At 35.6% G+C, this 19,230-nt stretch overlaps 1 protein-coding gene across 2 annotated transcripts in view; it reads right to left on the reverse strand.

Moving 5' to 3' along the window:
* Positions 1-19,230, reverse strand: part of WDR72 (WD repeat domain 72) — a 212,070-nt gene that overhangs the window by 91,410 nt on the left and 101,430 nt on the right. For both annotated transcript variants that reach the window (XM_004755388.3, XM_004755389.3), the window contains exon 15: positions 583-1,400. In XM_004755388.3, the coding sequence (XP_004755445.1) occupies positions 583-1,400 (818 nt within the window). The remainder of the gene's footprint in view (positions 1-582; positions 1,401-19,230) is intronic.

Consider the following 19,230-nt stretch of genomic DNA (forward strand, 5'->3'; position numbering starts at 1 on the left):
AATATTCAAAAAACAAGAGCTATTTTTATTCAACTGTACTTTTTGTAAATGAATTACTGATTGCCACCTCTAGCTTAGTACAACAAAGTATAAATTAAATGGTGGGACTTGGGCTATGAAACTGTAAAACTTTCTCCGATGATATATGAAATATCACTGGCATTTACTTAAATGTTCTTTGTTCATATTTAATTCACAGCAAGTAAAATGGATTTCAAGGTGTGTATGAATCAAACTATCGTCTATCTCTCGGTCTACCTATCTATTAAATCATTCAGCGCCCAGCACTAGGATTTTCCTGGTACATATTATGAGAGCAATGGATATTTTTTGAATGAATACATTTTTAAATATATAGATTAATTGCCCAAATTATTCTCTGATTCCAAAGAATTAAGAGGAAGTTTTTCTTAAATGTGTTTTGAGCTGAAGGAGCTGTTGCATATTTACTCTTGATCTGAAAAAAGGAAGAAAGGAAGGAAGAAGAGGAGGGAGGGAGGGTAAAGAGCCAAATACAGCAAGTAATTATGATTCTTTTAATGTCCCAAATAATAGTAGTCAAAATATTTACGCATATCTTACCTGTCAGTTCCACATGCCAGCTCTAAAGGCATGTTAACTAACTTATTAACTACAAATAGTCTGCTCAGTAAATAAACTATAGTGTCCGACTCTTGCAAAGAATTACAATTATTCTCCAATCCTCTTGGCATTCCAACCTGATTTGGAAGAGTGGACGTGTACTTGTTTGACAAGTCCAAAACTTTTTTGGAAAATAAATTAACTTTTGAATAGTCTGTTTTCGTTTCAGCACTGCATACATCCCACCCTGGCAGCATCAATGAGAAGCGGTCTTCATTTGCAGCAAGTCCTAAAGAAACAGAACCCTGAAGCTTTAAAATATTGAGATGCTTAATGCAGAGATTATCTAATTCTTTATCCAGTCCCCATGGCAAAAAGCAAGATAGGAACAATTTAGCTGCATCTATTGTGATGCTGGCATCCATTTTTCTTGATGGTTCCGGGTGCATCTTTTTGGAGTTCTTTGTTTTTTTCTGCCTTTTAATGCCATCACTTTCTTCTAAGAATTTGACAGCATTATCTCCTTGGGCTGGGTTCTCACCAAAAGGCTTGGCTTGCACTTCTGCTGAGAGAGAACCACAGGCAGTTTTATTTCTTTTCAGCGTCAGTGTTTTCTTCTCCACTGTGCTTTTGGCTCTTCTCAGGATCTCACTACCATAGAATGAATTAGAAGGGTCAACGTCACAGATTGGAGTTGGCAGCAAAAGTTCAACAAGATTTTCCAGATCAAATAGAAGGATATGAAAGCCAATGTTACTCCATTTTGTCTTCACAGGCAAGACATTAAAAGGTCCTGAGAAAGACTTGACATCAGCAACCTAAAGGAGATTAAGGAGAAAAAATAATTATGTGTCAGGGTTTTTATTTTTCAAGTGATTTTTATTAAAAGTTCCATATTAAAATGGCATAAAATGAAAGCATTAAGTAGCAGTACAACTAAAGCCATTTCAATTATTTTGTCTGTTAGGAAAACTTCCCTCTAAATTAAACAGTCTATACTCCTTAAAAACTTTTTTTTTCCTTCCTAAAACCTTTATTTTTCTTTGAAAAAAAAAAAATGAATTAGGCCTAGGAAGTAAGATAGCATCAGATCAATATCTTTTCTTATCTGATTTCTTATCTTCCTATCAACATAGCCATGAAGACCCACAAAGGGGAAAAAGTGGGTTTGAAAATTAAGGAGGAGAACATTGATATGCCTGGGTGGTTCATTCAGTTCAGTGTCTGCCTTTGGCTCAGGTCATGATCCCAAGGTCCTGGGATCAAGCCTTGCATCAGGCTTCCCACTGAGCAGGGAGCCCAAGTTGGGGCTCGATCCCAGGTCCTTGGGATCACGCCCTGAGCCAAAAGTAGACGCTTAATGACTGAGCCACCCAGGCGCCCCAGGTTCACACAATTTTTTAATTGTTTAATACCTTTCTTTTTTCATTTTTGTGTTTGGTTTGCAATAGAACATACTTTTCATGTTTGCTTGTTTGTTTTTTTAATCTTGATATCAGTTGTTCCAGTATCATTTGCAAGCTTGTTCTTTTCTCACTGATCTGCTGTCTGGGACATTATTCAATTAATCTATTCCATAGTATAATAGCTTTACAAAAAGACTTCAGATCTGGTAGTGAGGTTCCCCTATCCAGTTGTTTATACAGTCTTTTATTCTTTCACGTAAGTTTGAGGATGTTTGTCAAGTTCCAGACTGTATCTCCCACTTACTTAGACCATGCTTAATTTCTTTTGATCGTTTAATGGTTGTTCAGAGGGATGTTTATATTATTTGCTTATCAATTTTTTAAACTTCCTGTAGCTATGGGTCCTTTTTCATTTTTGATATTATTGCTTTTGCTTTTTTTCTTGCCAGAAGTTTATCGATTTTGATATTCTCTTCAAAGAATCAAATTTTTACTTTGTAGGTCCTCTCATGGAATAATGTTTTCCTTGGAAGACCATTTCCTTGAGTAAACTATTTTAATTTCATTTATTTTCTCACAGCATTTTTGAAGGCATAATTCTCCAGTCTTCGGGTTTCCTTTGATGCATTTGAGATGTTAGCTAGTACTCTGTCACTCTGTCTTTTCTCTATGCTGCTCTTTAGATCATTTTGTCTTTACTATTCTGCATAAGATCATAGAATCACTAGAATTCTTTTAGGTGTGGATGTTTCCCCCCAATCCTACATTGTATCTGAGTATTTCTAGGTCTCCTTAATTTTGTTCAGTTCTCAGACCTACCTTTTTGAATGTTTTCCCTCTGCATCCCTTTCACCCCATACAGAACTCTGGTGAGCCCATTTGTCAGATAAACTATTTTCTCTCTCTCTCTCTCTTTTTTTTTTTTTTTTAATTTCTTTGTCTCTCTGTGCCTCATGCTGGGCATCACTTTGGAATTCTCCTTTAGCTTGCCTATTTTCTTCTCACCTGTCTCTCCTATAACATTTAACTTACCCACTGAGTTTTTTAATTTTGAGTTTTACATTTTTAATCTCTATCAGTTCCATTTGGTCCCTTTAAAAAACAAACTGTTCATTTTTACAGTCAGTTATTTCTTTTTTATATTTTTAAACCATTAGTTCATTTTTACAGTCAGATATTTCTTCCTTATTTTTTAAACCATTATTCTTCTAAAGGTACTTATTTTGTATCTATAATTCCAATTTTTAAAATCCTTGTGAGTATGACTCTGCTTTTTTATTTTGGTGGTGCTTTTATGTTTCCTTATGTTTTGTGACTGTATATATGCATGGGTGTGTGCATGTGTGTGCATTTGGGAAATGCGACCAGTGAGAAGCCTTCGAGTCATGGGTTGAAAATGCATTATTCAAGAGAGAATCTGTGTTTGTGACTGCCAGGTACCCAAGGGGTACAGATGTTTATTTTACTAGCTCACTAATAGTTAAAAATTAGGTTTGTATATAGAATTGAAAATTAAAATTCAGTAGCTCCCCCAATCCATGGGTTATATGTCCCAAAGATTCCTAGTAGACACCTTAGATGGCAGATAGCTCTGAACTATACATTTACTATATTTCCCCCTATGCATACATACCTATGATAAAGTTTAATTTATAAGTTAAGCACAGGAAGAGATTAACAATAATAACTAATAATAAAAGAGAACACTTAGAAGAATATAGTGTAATAAAAGCTATGTGAATGTGGTCTCTCTCTCTCTCTCTCTCTCTCTCTCAAAATATCTTATTGTACTGTACTCACCCTACTTTTTGTGATAATGTGAGATGATAAAATGTCTAGTGATGAGATGAAATGAGCTAAATGACATAGGCACTGTGGTGATGAGATGAAATGAGCTAAATGACATAGGCATTGTGGTGCAGCTTTAGGTTACTACTGGTCTGATGATATGTCAGGAGGAGGGTCATTGGCTTCTGACCCATGGGTAAGTGAAACTGTTGATAAGGGGGGACTACTGTATTTAGGTTTGATAAGGAAGAGAGGAAATGGGCGCTCTCTTACATTTCACGATGAGTGTAAATTGGCATCATTATAAAAGGTAATTGGCAAAATATATCGACAACCTTAAAATATTTCATAACCTTGGATATAGAAATGGCTTTCCTAAGGGTAAAATTACAAAGATACCCAAAATTATATGAAAAAGAATGTTTGTTATAGAAATTTTTACGTCAGTAAGCTGAAAATAACTTGAATGTCCCGCAATATAGATTTGGCTAAATAGATTATAATATGTGCACATATTAAAATACTAAGCGGATATTAAGAAGAGGTTTGTGGGGATTTTTTTGGCAAAATATATAATACCACAGCAAGAAATTCACACAGTGTCTATGGAAAATACCTAGATTAAAAAGTGTAATCCCATTTTTATAAAATTGCAGAGATTTCTCAATATCTCCTTTTAACTATATCTATTTCTTAAAGTTTTATTTTTAAGTAATCTCTACACCCAGCATGGGGCTTGAACTCACAACCCTGAGATTAAAAGTCATGTGCTCTATTGACTGAGCCAGCCAGGTAATAAGAATTGCCAAGGAAAATGTCAATAATAGATACGGCTATCTAGATGGTTTTAACATTGTGCCTCCTGCCCCCAAAATACGTTAATCAGATTAAATTTAAAAGTGTAAGAAGATTTGCTAGTAAATCGAAGGCCAATATTTTAGATATATAAGCAGCTCACAAAAATTAATTAGCAAAATACTTGTATCTCAAGAAATAAAATGAGCAAAAGAGACAAAAATACCACCGAGGAGCATAGTTTTTAATCCATTTGTCTCAATAAAAATAAAACAAGTATAAAATTTTACATACCACACTGGTTTTGAGCACTTACATTTGCTAAAATTTTTTCAAACTTACAGAAAACAAAAAGGATCCCATGCTGTTGAGTGCTCATTTTAAAGGACTCTGATGACATCTAGATGGCCTTATCTTTTCTCAGAAACATCACGATTATATGTATTAAGAGTCTTAAAAATATACACTGTCATTCTTTCAGGGTACTTGGGTGGCTCAGTAAAATAAACATTTGACTCTTTGATTTCAGCTTGGGTCATGATCTCAGAGTCCTGTGATCTAGCACCCAGCTAGGCTCCACACTCAGTGGGAAGTCTGCTTGAGATTCTCTCTCTCCCTCTCCCTTTGTCCCCCTGCTCCATACTCCCTCTCTCTCAAATCAATCAATCAATCAATCAATCAGTCTTTAACAAATATTCACTATCTGTGTGATATAATAAGCACTGAGTGTCATATGCAACTAATGAATCATTGAATACTACATCAAAAACTAATGATGTATTATATGTTGGCTAATTGAACATAATAAAAAAAATCTCTAAGCTACTAAAAAAAAAATTCACTATCATTGTCTCTAATTGAGATGCTACTTCATGTTCTTGGAGGATAGTATACCCAGATCTATGCTGTGGGTTTATCTGTTTTCATTCATTCAGCAGACACTGAAGAGGTCTTTGAGGGGGACCTCTTAAGTAGAGCATGGTATGAGTAGCTGTCCACAGAATATGGAACAAGACTCAGCACTGGCATAGTTACAGCTCCCACCCTTTACACTCAGAAGAGGAGAGAGATAGGTGCCCAGCAAGGACCTCATAGCCAGGACAAGGGCAGAGTAAGGGCCAATGTAGAAAGCTATGAAGGCCTGAAGCAGCCATCTCATATTCGATCTTGATCACCCACGAAGTCTAGGCAGAAGTGACAACAAACCACAATCTGAAAGATTAAGGAAAAATGAACTAAAGAAATGGGCAAGACCAAGTACTCGAGGCAAAGAGAACAACATGAGAAGACCCAAGAAGTGTTGGCTGGAGTTGGGGTGAGGACATATATAGAGACCATGTACAAGGACAATTTTAGTATGGATGGAGAGCAGAATATGGAAATGCAGATGAGCCAGACAGGACAGGAGCCACGTTGTGTTAAAGCCTTGCAAACTCTGTTGAGTTTCAAATTTATTCTGCTGTGACCCTTGAAGGGGTATGTAAGTAAGGAAGTCACCGATTCCCAAACTCTAGCTATGATTACTTCTGAACTGCAGGCTAATCAACCAGGCTAAGACAGAGTTCCACTCTCCTATGCACTTCCACTTCCCCAAACTGTAATCTCTGGCCATAGTATCTAGATTTCTCAATTACTGGGCATTACTGGGCCAGACAAAAATCATAGCAATGATTCTGGCAATATGACACACTCCCTGGTCTGGTCTCATCCTCTTATTTTGTGATCACACAGCCAAAATAGACCCATTGCAGTGTTGTAAACAAAAATCCCAAATTTCCCTCCCTAACCATAATCACTTTAAGCCTCAGGAGCAACTGAACACTTTAGAATATTTTCAAATCATAAATATTATTCCAAGTTTTTTTTTTCCTTTTCAAGATTTATTTATTTATCTGAGGGAGAGAGAGAGTGAGGGGGAGGGTGGATGGGAGGGATAGAGGGAGAAGGAAAAGAGCTAGATGCAGGGCTTGATCTCAAGACCCTAATCACAACCTGAGCCTAAACCAAGAATCAGAAGCTTAACCAACTGCATCACCAAGGAGCCCGCAAAGGTTGTTTTTTTTTTTTTCTTAAACATATAATAAAGTTGTTTTTCATTTGGAAACAAGTCAATTTAGATTATAAATATAAACCACTGTTATATCTTAATGTCCTAAAATGAATATTATAATTCTAGTTAAAAATGTTTAACTCTGTAAAAAGTATATTTTTAAAGTCATGTCATCAATGGACTTTAAAAACAGTATTACCATCATTTTGAACATAAGTAATATAGAATAACAACAAATGTCAATAATAGTAATTACTGAGCTTTCACATTATGGACCGGACATGCACAATATTTAGTAATGTTGAGCAAAGGCTATAGTAAATGTTAACTTTATTTATATTTATATGGTACTATACACAATATATTCTGCCGACAAGAATTCTATGAAAAACAGCCTGCTAAAAGAAATTAAAAAATAGAAGTGTTTTCCTAAATCATGACTGAATAACGTTGTGCAAAAAATATAAATATATTACTTCTGGAATGATAAAGTATATGTAAACCATCATTTTAACACATGTATTTTAGAAACATTCACCAATCTGATTACAATTAAAAAGTCAAGAACAAGTAATTGAAGACAAAGAAGAATTTCACTGAATCTATGTCACTGCAAAAGTGTGAGGGCTAAATATAAATTTTAAGTTATTAGTCCACGTGTTGCTGACAGAATGCTCTCTGATTGCCTGACAGCTCCCCAAAATGTGCTGTCCAGGCTTTGCACAAATAGAAAAGCTGCTGGTCTTTTCCGCAATATCCCATCACGGTTACAACCACTCTCTGAAGTTCCAGGTTGAAGCAAGAGAGGAGGTATGTTTACAATCTGGACGGCAAGAGGTAGCACTAAGGGACAATGGTCCATTCCAACCTCTGAACTTTGGGAGCCTGGGGAGTAAAACGGTTCTGATACATCTACATGTGAATGCTCTCAACAGCAGGTGCAGAGTAGGAAGAGGCACATAGAAATGAGCTCTTTGTCTGAGTACACAGACTTCAGGAAAAGCTACTGAGTCAGAAAGTCTGCAAGTGAATCCCAGATGGCCAGCGGAACAGAAATTATTCCTCCACTCCCTGCAAGAACTCAAAATAAATGACAAGTAAAACTAAAGTCAACTACTCAAAACTCAAACTCTGAACAACCCAATAAACGCATAAAAAAGAAGCACCAGAAGGACCCAAAACTTTAGAAGAAAAAATGTGATAGATGTGAAGGTGTAAGTCTAACATCTTTATTTTAAGAAGTCTATTCATTTACTTATTTTTCCTTTATCCTGCTGTGTTCAGCTGGTGCCTCTTCTTTTTTCTATCTGATTCAGAAAGACAAAATGGTTAAACAAGACTGGTTTTACCCCCTGCCTTTGAAGGTGGAAATGCACTGTCTGACAACATGTTCTGATAAAACTTCTCTCTGAAAACATATTGGATCCCCCACTGAGTTTGTTGTGAAAGGAACTGACCTGCCCAATCTACAACCACAAAATAAGTTTGATAAAACTGATGCTTAAAACTACCTTCTCTTCTCACTTTTGTGGCTGTGTGCAATAAGACTTAATACAAGTATTTAAATACTATGTGAAAAGACATAGATGCTAGCTGAAGAATTATTCTAGGTATTTGGTTACGTGAGAGCAGGAAGAATTTAGAAATTAGCTGATCTTAAGGGAAAATGAGGAACAGAGAAGTAACGTGACTTGTTGGGTTCCTCATTTGGTAAACAGCCAAGTCAGTGATCCCAAGTCCATTTTTTTTCCCCCTGACTATTCTTTGGATGACATTCTATGACTTATATTTCTCCAAGAATAAAATAGTGTTTCTTATTTATTATTTCTAAGATGTCTGAAGGAGCCTCATTAGCTAAGCATTCATTGCAGGAAATACCATATTCACAGATGTATAAAAATGAAAAAGCCGGGCACCTGGGTGGCTCAGTGGGTTAAAGCCTCTGCCTTCAGCCCAGGTCGTGATCCCAGGGTCCTGGGATCGAGCCCCACATCTGGCTCTCTGATCAGCAGGGAGTCTGCTTCCCTTCCTCTCTCTCTGCCTGCCTCTCTGCCTACTTGTGACCTCTGTCTGTCAAATAAATAAAGAAAATCTTTAAAAAAAAAATGAAAAAGCCATCATTATAGGAAAACATTCACTAATGAACTGATCATTTATAAAACTAGTGCCTCCCTTTTTAACATTAAGTCCCACCCCACCCATTAGTCAGGCTTTGACTGATTATTAAATGATGTGTTCCCATCACAAAGTAGATAGCAAACACTGTAAAAAATGAAAATGAAGGATTACGCTGAATGCCAGAACTGAGTCTTACCCAATGCCAATGACAACCAAGGATCCAGCAGGGGAGACCAATTAACAACTGAAGAAGAGAAAACTAATTCAGTTTTTCAAATGACAAAACTTTCAATATAATTCTCTTTTCAATACTTTTCTAAAATAGCTGTGAATCATGAAATTCACAAATGAAGTAAAAAGTAACAGATTGTGTACCATACAATTAAATTAGAAAAAAAATCCTCCTCCTCCTCCCCCCTCTTCTTCTTTTTCTTCTCCTTCTCTTCCTCCTTCCCCTTCTTCATTTTCTACTTCCCAAATCAATAGTTTTCAAATAGCAGTATTCAAGAATATTCACAGAATGGAAGAAGTGTCGATCTCCTACACAATCAGAAGAATTACTCATGAAATGGGACGGACTGACCAAGGAAAGCAGGTTATTCCCCTTTCACTCTAAGTCAACAAAAGTAACTTCAACTTTACTAAGGATAGTTCACCACTGAAGAGCCAGGAAAAGGTCCCAGCTCTGTGTGTGCGTCTCTTACTGTAAAAGGAGACAGAGTCTGTTTTCAGGGGTTAAAGGAAAGTCCATTGCTGCCTCAGTGGGCACTTCCTAAAGACAGGCCCATCACTGCGAGATACCCGTGGTGCCTCAGCAAAGCCAGAGAAGCTCAGGTTTGCTTTCAACCTAACAGGGCCTTCCTTTCCTTCCGGTCATACAACAGAGGGATCCCTGGAATAGAAAAGTCACACCAGAAGAAACAACGATGGATTTCTACTCCATGGCTATGCGGCCAAGTCTTATTTGAACGTGGTCTCAGAAGTTAAAAAAAAAAAAAAAAAAAGACATTTACTCACTGGAATTTTATCAGATAAAATATCATTCTAGATTTCTAACCAGGATTGTATACTTCCTCCTAATCACATTTTTGGGCACATACATTTCACCAAATTTCAGGGAAGCATACTAAAAAGTCAGACCTTTTTTCTTACTTTCAAATATCACAGAGGTATTATTTGTGCTCTAAAATGCACATTAAATCATGGTTACAGCAACACCATCCTCCTCACTAAGAAAGTTTCTCCATCTCCTGAGACACCTGTGGCAACATGCTCCTGGTGAGCCAGGCTTACATCTGAACACCATCTTTTCCTTCTCTTCTCCTAGCTACAGTGGGTGCTTGTCACTGTTGCCTGATTCTTCTGCTCTATCTTGGCCTTCCAGCCTTTTCTGATTTCTCCGCCTCTTGTGTTTGTCTTTATGCTGAGAATGCCCCATCACCCATCTACAGAAAATCTACCCCCAAAAGAAAACTCACTTCCCCAAGAGACTTCCCCTTTTCTCATCTCTTCTAGTCATCATCTCGCTGTCCTTGGGTATTTCACGACATTGTTATTTCTTTTCCACCGTGCGCATGCGCGCGCACACACACACATCACTATTTTCATCCATCCCAATCTTTAAAAAGCTGACCATGCCTCGGCCTCAGTGCATTCCACCGGCAGGAATCTCTTAAGAGTTCATAAAACATGAGGTCTATTACAGAGGACTTCTTTGAGCTTTTAAGAGTCAGACAAACTGAGTCCTATAACCGTGGAGGGTAAATGTACTGAATTCATGGCATCCTCCTCCTACTAACTGTTCAATACTGAAACACGATAGTTGAAGATGTTATTCCGGGTCTTTTGAAAAATAACAAAGAAAATCCAGCACATAAAAAAGTACATTAGGTATGCTTTTGTTTATGGTAACTTGGGATTCAGCTGTTGGGTGTTAGTGATGCACATTTCTGTAAACCCATCTCTAACCTTCATGTGACCAGAGCAATTCACTTAAGAAACTGTCGCCTAAGTGAAAAATAAGTGCCTCACAACACTAGCCCATTTAAGCACCTAATTACAGGGTCAGTCCAGAGTCAACCTGCTCCATAACAGATTGCCTTCATCAGTGGGGTCCTGTCTACCCAGCTATCGTGCCTTCACTCCTGGATCCTGGTGTACTTGGATGTCCTTGCCCTGACTTTGGACTACGTCTCTTCAAAATTTTACTGATGCGGAATCTGGGGTAATTTGGGAAAGGACAAAAGTGTTCCTTAAGTAAGCCATTTCTCTACCGATTACAAATGGAAACCACTGTTTTCTATCGCTTCTCTCAACATGTTTGTACTTTAAGTCATAGGATAGTTTTCCAGGTCTTTTAAAAAATTCTTTGAAGTAAAAAAAAAAAAAAATTCTTTGAAGTGAAATTTCAGATGGAAAAGATACAGACCTTTAAAATGTTTGTTAAATTGTTAGACTATGCTCCAGCAAGTTTCTTTTAAAACACACTTCAACCAAAGGTGAATGCATATAAGTTACTTTGTCATACCATTAAAGAGTTCAGTACTTCTTTTAATGTTTATTAATCTGATAGGAAATTTGCATTGATGATTTTCAGTCAGTATAGTTCTGCAATTTAAATGTTCATTTTTGCCCTGTTTCCTAATTTACCATTTATCTTTCCCTTATCAATTTGTAAGAGCTTTTTTGATGTAAAGATATTAACCTTCAAATATACTGCAAATATTTTTCAAGAGTCATTAGGTTTTACATTTATAGAGTTTGAGAATCTCTACAATATTTTTTAAATGTAAATAGTAAAACTATAATTTTTGTTTCATGTATCTTTTGGGAATTTTGCCACTCTTAGGACTTTCACAATGCAATTACTAAAAATATTACCTATTTTCCCCTAGTAATCTATCTTCCTATATTAAAATTTCTATTCATTTGAAATTTACTTTTGTGAAAGGCAGAGAATAGGGACATCATTTTATGTTTTATCTAAAAATATACTCAATTGTACAAAGGCCACTTATAAACTTTCCCTTATGATTTTAAGTGCCATTCTTTCCAAAGATCAAATTATGATTTATATACATGCCTATTCCTAGACTCTTTTGTCCTTTCCATTTATCGTTTTGCCTCTTCTTAAGTCACTTCTGAACTCTACTGCAGATGATAGATAGATAGGTAGATAGGTAGATGATAGATACACTTAACATCTGAGAAGGAAACCTCATTTCCATCATTATTCCTCATTTGCTCATTTTTCTTATCTCATTTTATACATTTATTTTTCCAGGATAATTCTATAATCAATAATCAAAGTCCCAAAAAACTCATCTAGGAGATTTTGAAAGTTATTTTTATTAAATGTATAGATTTGGGACTATGGGAATCTTTAAAATACTGAGCTTTCCTTATGGGATTCCACATAACAATGATGTTATTAAATCAAGTTATTTTTTATGTCTTTGAGTGATTTTTAAAGCATGTGTTCATATGGCTTTTACATATTTCTTATTAAATTTATCCCTATTATTTTATATTTTATACTGTTTTTATCAATGGAATTTTGATACTAACTTGTGGTTTTTTGTATTAGCACATAAATTTTCTTTAGCATTACCATCCTTAACTTTATTTTTTGTGTTGTTAGGTCTTCTGTTCTATTCACTTTTATATAGATTATCCACTATTATACTTGAATAAGGGGAATTCATTTCATTCTTCCCATTCCTACTCTTTTTATTTCTTTTTCTTAAACTTTGGTACTTGCTAATACTTCCAGGAAAGGGAAAAAAAAAGTTAAGTAATAATATTACTATAACCAAATTGCTATTATTATTGCTTTTTAAAGATTTATTTCTTTATTTTAGAGAGAGACAGAGCATGAGCAGGGAGGGGCAGAAGGAGAGGGTGCAGCTGCCTCTGCACCATGCATGGAGCCCGATGCAGGGCTGGATCTCACAACCCTGAGATCATGACCCAAGCTGAGACTAAGGGTTGGATACTTAACTGACTAAAACACCCAATCATTGATTTTTTTTAAAAAAATGATTCACTTATTTTCTCAATGTTGGCTAAGTTGGGATGGTTTTCCTAGGTCCATTTATGTGAGTAACCACCTCTCTTTAACCCCTGTCATTAAATTTGATTTATTCAGTAATAATAGGTAATTGAAAGAATACCAGGTCATTTTAACAACATCAACTAGTAAAGATTGCATATTAATTTATAATCCCAAATACTTCCCTCATCAAATACTTTATGAAAGAAAAATCTAAAACAATGTTTATTGGGAGATCAGTAAAAATGTAACCAGGTCTGTATGTATTAATATAGAAGAATGCCTGCCAAATATTTTTAACATAACAAAGCAACTTGCAGAATACCCTCTAATATAATCAATCTCATTTCTGTGTGAAAGAACAACTTATACACATGAACACAGACCTACACACGTGTTTTCATTTTATGGTATAGAAAGGAACACAACAGCATCATGGTATGGAGGCTAACACAAGGGCTGTGGCTTGAAGAGTGAGAGAGGATTCTTCATGATCCATAAATGTCAGGGTCCTCCCTGGACTGTCAAGCATTCATTTCCTAAAATTCAGCCTTGATCCATTAGTGATACATGAAAGCCAATACTGCCACACTGTATTTTGGAAAGTCTTAAATTACAAAATAAACCGTACCTGAAAAGTCAAATTACTGTATATATTACTGACATGATATCCAGGAAAAGAAAATGCTTTTATTCCCCCCCCCCTTCAAATATATCAAGACATGCCATCTACTTTAACTGATTTAATACACATTACCACATAAAAATTTCATGGAAAGTACAATTTAAATGCTATTTTACCTATGTTCTTGTCTCTGAAGGCTGTTTACCATTGGGATTCAGCTTATTCTGGGAACTCTGCTCCCTCCCTTAAAATACGCATTTCCATTAGCTGATGGAGAGTCCCACACTGGTTTACCCTCTTCCCTAACACACTAGTTATTTTCTTAACAAGACACACATGCCTGATGAGTGGGCTCCTCCTTTTGCCTGCTGCCTTGTCCTTTGGCTGATTCAAAAGTGGAAAATACAAATTAGAAAGAAAAATAAAGGAACTGTTAATAAATGTTATGTAAATTAACACTTGTCTAGTATTAAAAAGCTTTCACACAATTTTCACTTTAGACTTCCTTGGTCTAAAAAAACAGAATTCAGTGCAAAGCTAGACATTGACTTAAAAATTCTTTGGTTTATGAATATTTACGAATGGGGCATGAGTGCTTGGTCTCCATATCACCAGCAAATTAATTAATTAATGTAATAGTGACTCAATGCTTACTGAGTAGAAGACTTTAATTCAGTAAGTCCAATAATCCTTTAAGTGCAGAAACAGGATATTAGATTATTTTTCCCCCCCTGAAACGCCTTTCCCAGTCTGGCCTCGAAAATATGATAAAGCTCCATTCCAGCCTTCAAAGCTAAAGTCCCTAGTTGTATTGAAGCACAAAGCATTATAGTTTCTAAAATAGACAGGAGCTGCTGTAGGACATGCTTCCACCAAACTGCCTTTGGGGTAATCAAATGCAGTGCTGAGAACCTGGTCAAAGTGAATGCAGCTGGTAGAGGAGAGGCTGAATCTGGTCTAGAGCATTCTAACTCTTCACGTGTCTCGTTTTAATCCAGAATAATCCGAAAGGATGTTTGCTTAAATTAAAAGCTGAAATGTGTGTATGTTTGTGTGTATAAAGAGAGAAAGTAACACTTCAACAATTTAGTAATTTCCATGATTTAACCTAAAATGTCTTGACTTTAACTGGAAAGATATTTCCATCGAGAATTATAAGAACATGCCATTGAATTTTATATATGGAAACTCAATGTATGAAAGTCTACTTCATTCATTAAAAATGCATACAGTAACAAACTTTTAAAGCACTACTTGGACTTTCAGTTATAAAAACATAACCAAGTGTAAGTATTGTGTTTAATTATAAATGCTAATATTGCTTTCTATATAGTTATTTCAGGAATAAATTCTCTCTCATGACTTGAGAAAAATGGGGCATCTCTCAGTCATGACAAGAAGTTAGCCTTGAAGTAAAATCAAGTATTTGATTGAGGTAAAAGCAGCCATATGCTTACAGATCTTTATTCATTCAGTAAGGGTGGGGTAGAAACTTTAAAGCAGACACACACACACACACACACACACACACAAAACTAAAACACAAACTGCATGTCCCCAAAACAACTGGAATTGTGAAATAAGATTTATTTTACTATGTTTGTGCTAGCAATTAGAAATTTTTCTTCTTTAATCTATCCTTTCTCAGTGCTATATATAGTTTATCTTAAGATATTTTTATGGAAAAATATCTAGATGTTCACAAGAGCTCATTTATATTTCTTCATGGGAGTTTTATCTTCATTGACAGAAACCAGTAACTATTTTTAAAAGGATTTTTTTTTATTGATTGACTAAATGAAAAAGATCTACAGAGGGCTTTGCTCCTATTGCACCAAATACATTTCTTCAACATTTATAACAAATGACTTAATTTTACAGAAAACCATAAGCAGGTAGGGATATACCAGCTACAAAAGCAGAGATCTTACAACGATATGAAAAACCATTGGTGGAACGACAGGAATGAACATGCCTCCCAACAATGCCTAAATCAAACACCAAAGTGTAAATGAAAGCGCCAGCCACTCATTTTTAGATCTGTTGAGCCCTTGGTTGCTGGAGATAGTTGTTGGCAGTAAAAACTGTCTCCCTACAAAGGGTCGGTGGAGAGCAGAGTGATTGGCAGCGCAAATAGAAGACAAAGGAGAAAGCCTTCAATCTGCAGCTGATGCACAGGAAAAACATGGGGAGCTGAGTTTACAACAGAGACAACATTACCAAGCTAATGGCATGGGCAATCATGGGGCCACCACACATCCCGGGTATCAGCAGGGCATCCATTTTCAGCTAAGTGTTAGAGTACCTTTTTGCTTTCTCTCACCACTGCAGGGGTAAAACAACCTGGTGGGGGAAACACACTGACTGGTAATAAATTACTATATTGGATACTTTTTGTTTTCTTTCAGCAATGACTTTACTGTGTATTCTTGCTATCATTACCAATTAAAGTGCAGCCTGCTTTAGCGAACTGTATCTAACGGTATATCAGTCCCGATGCTCCAATTGCTTTGGCAAGTATCACAGGGTCAAGAGGCTCCTTTGACCTGTATCATCTAAGTCTTTCTGACCACTCACTATTTGAAGCAATCTCAGCTGAACAGATGGACACTTTCTGTGACACTATAAAGCTTAGAATATAAAGATAAATGAAATTGTGTTTCAGGCTTCAAACTGGTTTATGAGTGTGAAATATTGTTAGTGTAACCTACAAAATCTCCAGTTTTAAAGTGCACACTTTGACTCTGGCTAATGGATAGAATTGCTTGCTTCTTTTTAAACTGTAGATTTAATTTTTTCACTTGAGGAATAGCAGAATTTTGTAAAGCATGATTAAGGGTTACTCGGTTACATTTCAATCACTATAATCACAGCCCACTTAAAAAGGCAGATTTTACTTTTATTACTGTGCAATGGTATTATGCTTGTTTTCTCTTTTAAATAAATGATGCATCAAGAAAGTTACACTGTACACAGAAAAAAAAACTAAGACTATAAATGTTGGATAAAGTAAAAATGAAGATTTTAATTTTCCTTAGACATAATTTTTTTCTCTTAAACTCCATCATTCACTTGTTGGAAGGACAATCTAGTAGTTTACATATCTGGATGTGAAAGGGAAATGATTAAGCAACAGCTTTATATTTCTTTAATCCATTTGTGTTAGTATATCATCATGGTTATTTGAATATTTAGAAATTTTTAGTTTAACCTCAAGTGGAAGATGTATAAAATTTTCCTCACTGAAACTGAAGCCTGGTCTCCTTTAAAGTGACCATTTAATTTATTGTTTATACTACTAAAGTTACTTTTGAGAGTGAAATACTGCACTATTAATAATTACATTGAAAAAATAGGCATGTACTAAGAAGCGTTATGGTAATATACTCTCAAAGGAAAAAGGCAACAAATATGCATATTTTTAAAAAAATCTACATTTCTGTATCACTCTTGAAATGTGACTATTTTCTGTAAATCACAATTATTCTGTAAGTCTATTTAAATAACTAAAAAAAGGGAAGTTTTTGTTTTTGTTTTTTAAATTTCATGTTTAATTTATTCCAATTCTTAACAGCTTCTTAACTGCAGTAAACAACAACAAAAAATAATAACCAAAGCCCCAATGATAAGAATATTACCAAATTGTTCAAGGCTTTTTATTTCTATATTTTGTGCTTCAAAAGTCCATGAAACAGTATTCTGTCATGGTATTTCCAAAATAACCTCTCAGCAATCAACTAAATTTCTATCAGGCAAACAGATTTGGTTGCAGGCAAGTGAGAAAGGATAGGTATAATAGATTTAGAGTTAAACCATTCATCATGTTTGAGGAGCTAACAATTTCAGAGAAAAAGAGAAAAACAAAATCACCTGGGGTGAGAAAAAATGTTTCAGGGCACTCTAGCCTGGGAACTGGCTATTAGACTAGAGACAAAGTTAGGGACAAATGCATTCTTCTCTATCAGGAACCATAATCACAGGTGTGTCCCCACCTTCTGCAAAGGGATAAAAACCAAATACCAGCTTTGAAGTCTCAGGGGTTTCTAAGTAATTCTAAAAAGCAAATGTACAACGCAGTTTCCTTTCTAGACAATAAGATGCTTTAATGACAGAAATAAACTTCCGGGAAAAGCTCTCAGAGAGTTTGGGGGTAAAAGAAAAGGCAAGCTGAGGTAGGGCTGCATAGGAATTACGGAAACTAATTCACATTAACCAAATACTCTGGACTGAATGTGTCATCCCAAAATTCACATGTTGAAATGCTAATCTCAATACCATGCTATTGGGAGGGGGGGATGTAGAGAGAGAAATAGATCATGAGGTGGAGCCCTCCTGTATGGGATTAATGTCCTTATAGGAAGAGGTCAAAGAGCCAGTTAGCTCTGCTTCCATCATGTGAGAATACAAAAAAAAAAAAAAAAACAAAAAAAAAACCAGCCATCTGCCACCAAGGAAAGGGCCTTCGCCAAACACCATATCAGCTGGTTAACTTGATCTCAGACTTAACAACTTCCAGAACTATGAAGAATAAATTTCTGTTTTTTACAAGCCACCTAGTCAAGGGTATTTTGTGATAGCAGCCAATGCTAAAACACCAAAAATAAATAAATAAATAAATAAATATCTAGTAATAATTAAGGATCTTTGCTGATAAACCTATTTATCATTCTACTGAAGCCCCCAAATTCCTGCAAAATATAGAGCATCCCAGTACTAGAGACAAAAGAGAAAGAATTGCTTATACTGGTGCAAAGCTATGGGAAGGACTCCATTAGAATGCCGAATAACTCCGACTAGATTTCAGGAACAGAACATGAAGGAGTGGAATTATTTCTGCACACAGAAAGATTTAAAAATAATATGACTCACTCTGAAAACTTGAAAAAGATATATTTCATTATTATAAAACCATAATAATACAGAAAGCAAAATGTCAACTCAGGCACCAAATTCTGAATTATTGAAGAGACTGAAGATATTTATATATAATTATAGATTTTTTAAAACTTAGTAAGGTAAGTAAGGGGCATTTGAATGAAAGCTTAACTTTAGAAAAATAATGTTTGCTGTATTGTTTCTGCCTTTGATGAACAATAGTAATACCACTTACATACTATTAAAACTATACATAAACAAAAAGAAAATCAACCTTATCAATAATCACACCATCCAAGGAGAGTCTTAACTTTTCGAAGTAGAAATCTGGAAAGAAATCATACTTTTCTATTTCATGTTCACGGATTAGAAGAACAAATACTGTTAAAATGTCAATACTATCCAAAGCAATCTATACATTTAATGCAATCCCTATCAAAATACCACCAGCATTTTTCAAAGAGCTAGAACAAACAATCCTAAAAGTTGTATGGAATCACAAAAGACCCCAAATAGCCAAAGCAGTCTTGAAGAAGAAAAGCAAAGCTGGGGTACCTGGGTGGTTCAGTGGGTTGAAGGTCTGCTTTTGGCTTAGGTCATGATGCCAGGGTCCTGGCATCAAGCCCCGAGTCAGGCTCCCTGTTTGTCACTCTGCTGCTCCTCCCATTTGCACTCTCATTCTCTGTCACTCACACTTTCTTTCTCAACTAAGTAAATAAATAATCTTTTAAAAAAAAAAGAAAAGAAAAGAAAAGCTGGAAGCATCACCATTCCAGACTTGAAGTTATATTACAAAGCTCTAGTAATCACATCAGTATGGTACTGGCACAAAAATAGACACATAGATCAATGGAACACAATAGATAACCCAGAAATAAATCCACAACTCTTAGTTCAAATAATCTTTGACAAAGCAGGAAAGAATGGAAAAACAACAGTC

This window comes from Mustela putorius, unplaced genomic scaffold (genome assembly GCF_011764305.1).
Source record: "Mustela putorius furo isolate JIRA1106 unplaced genomic scaffold, ASM1176430v1.1 tig00003898_pilon_pilon_pilon, whole genome shotgun sequence".
Taxonomy (NCBI): domain Eukaryota; kingdom Metazoa; phylum Chordata; class Mammalia; order Carnivora; family Mustelidae; genus Mustela; species Mustela putorius.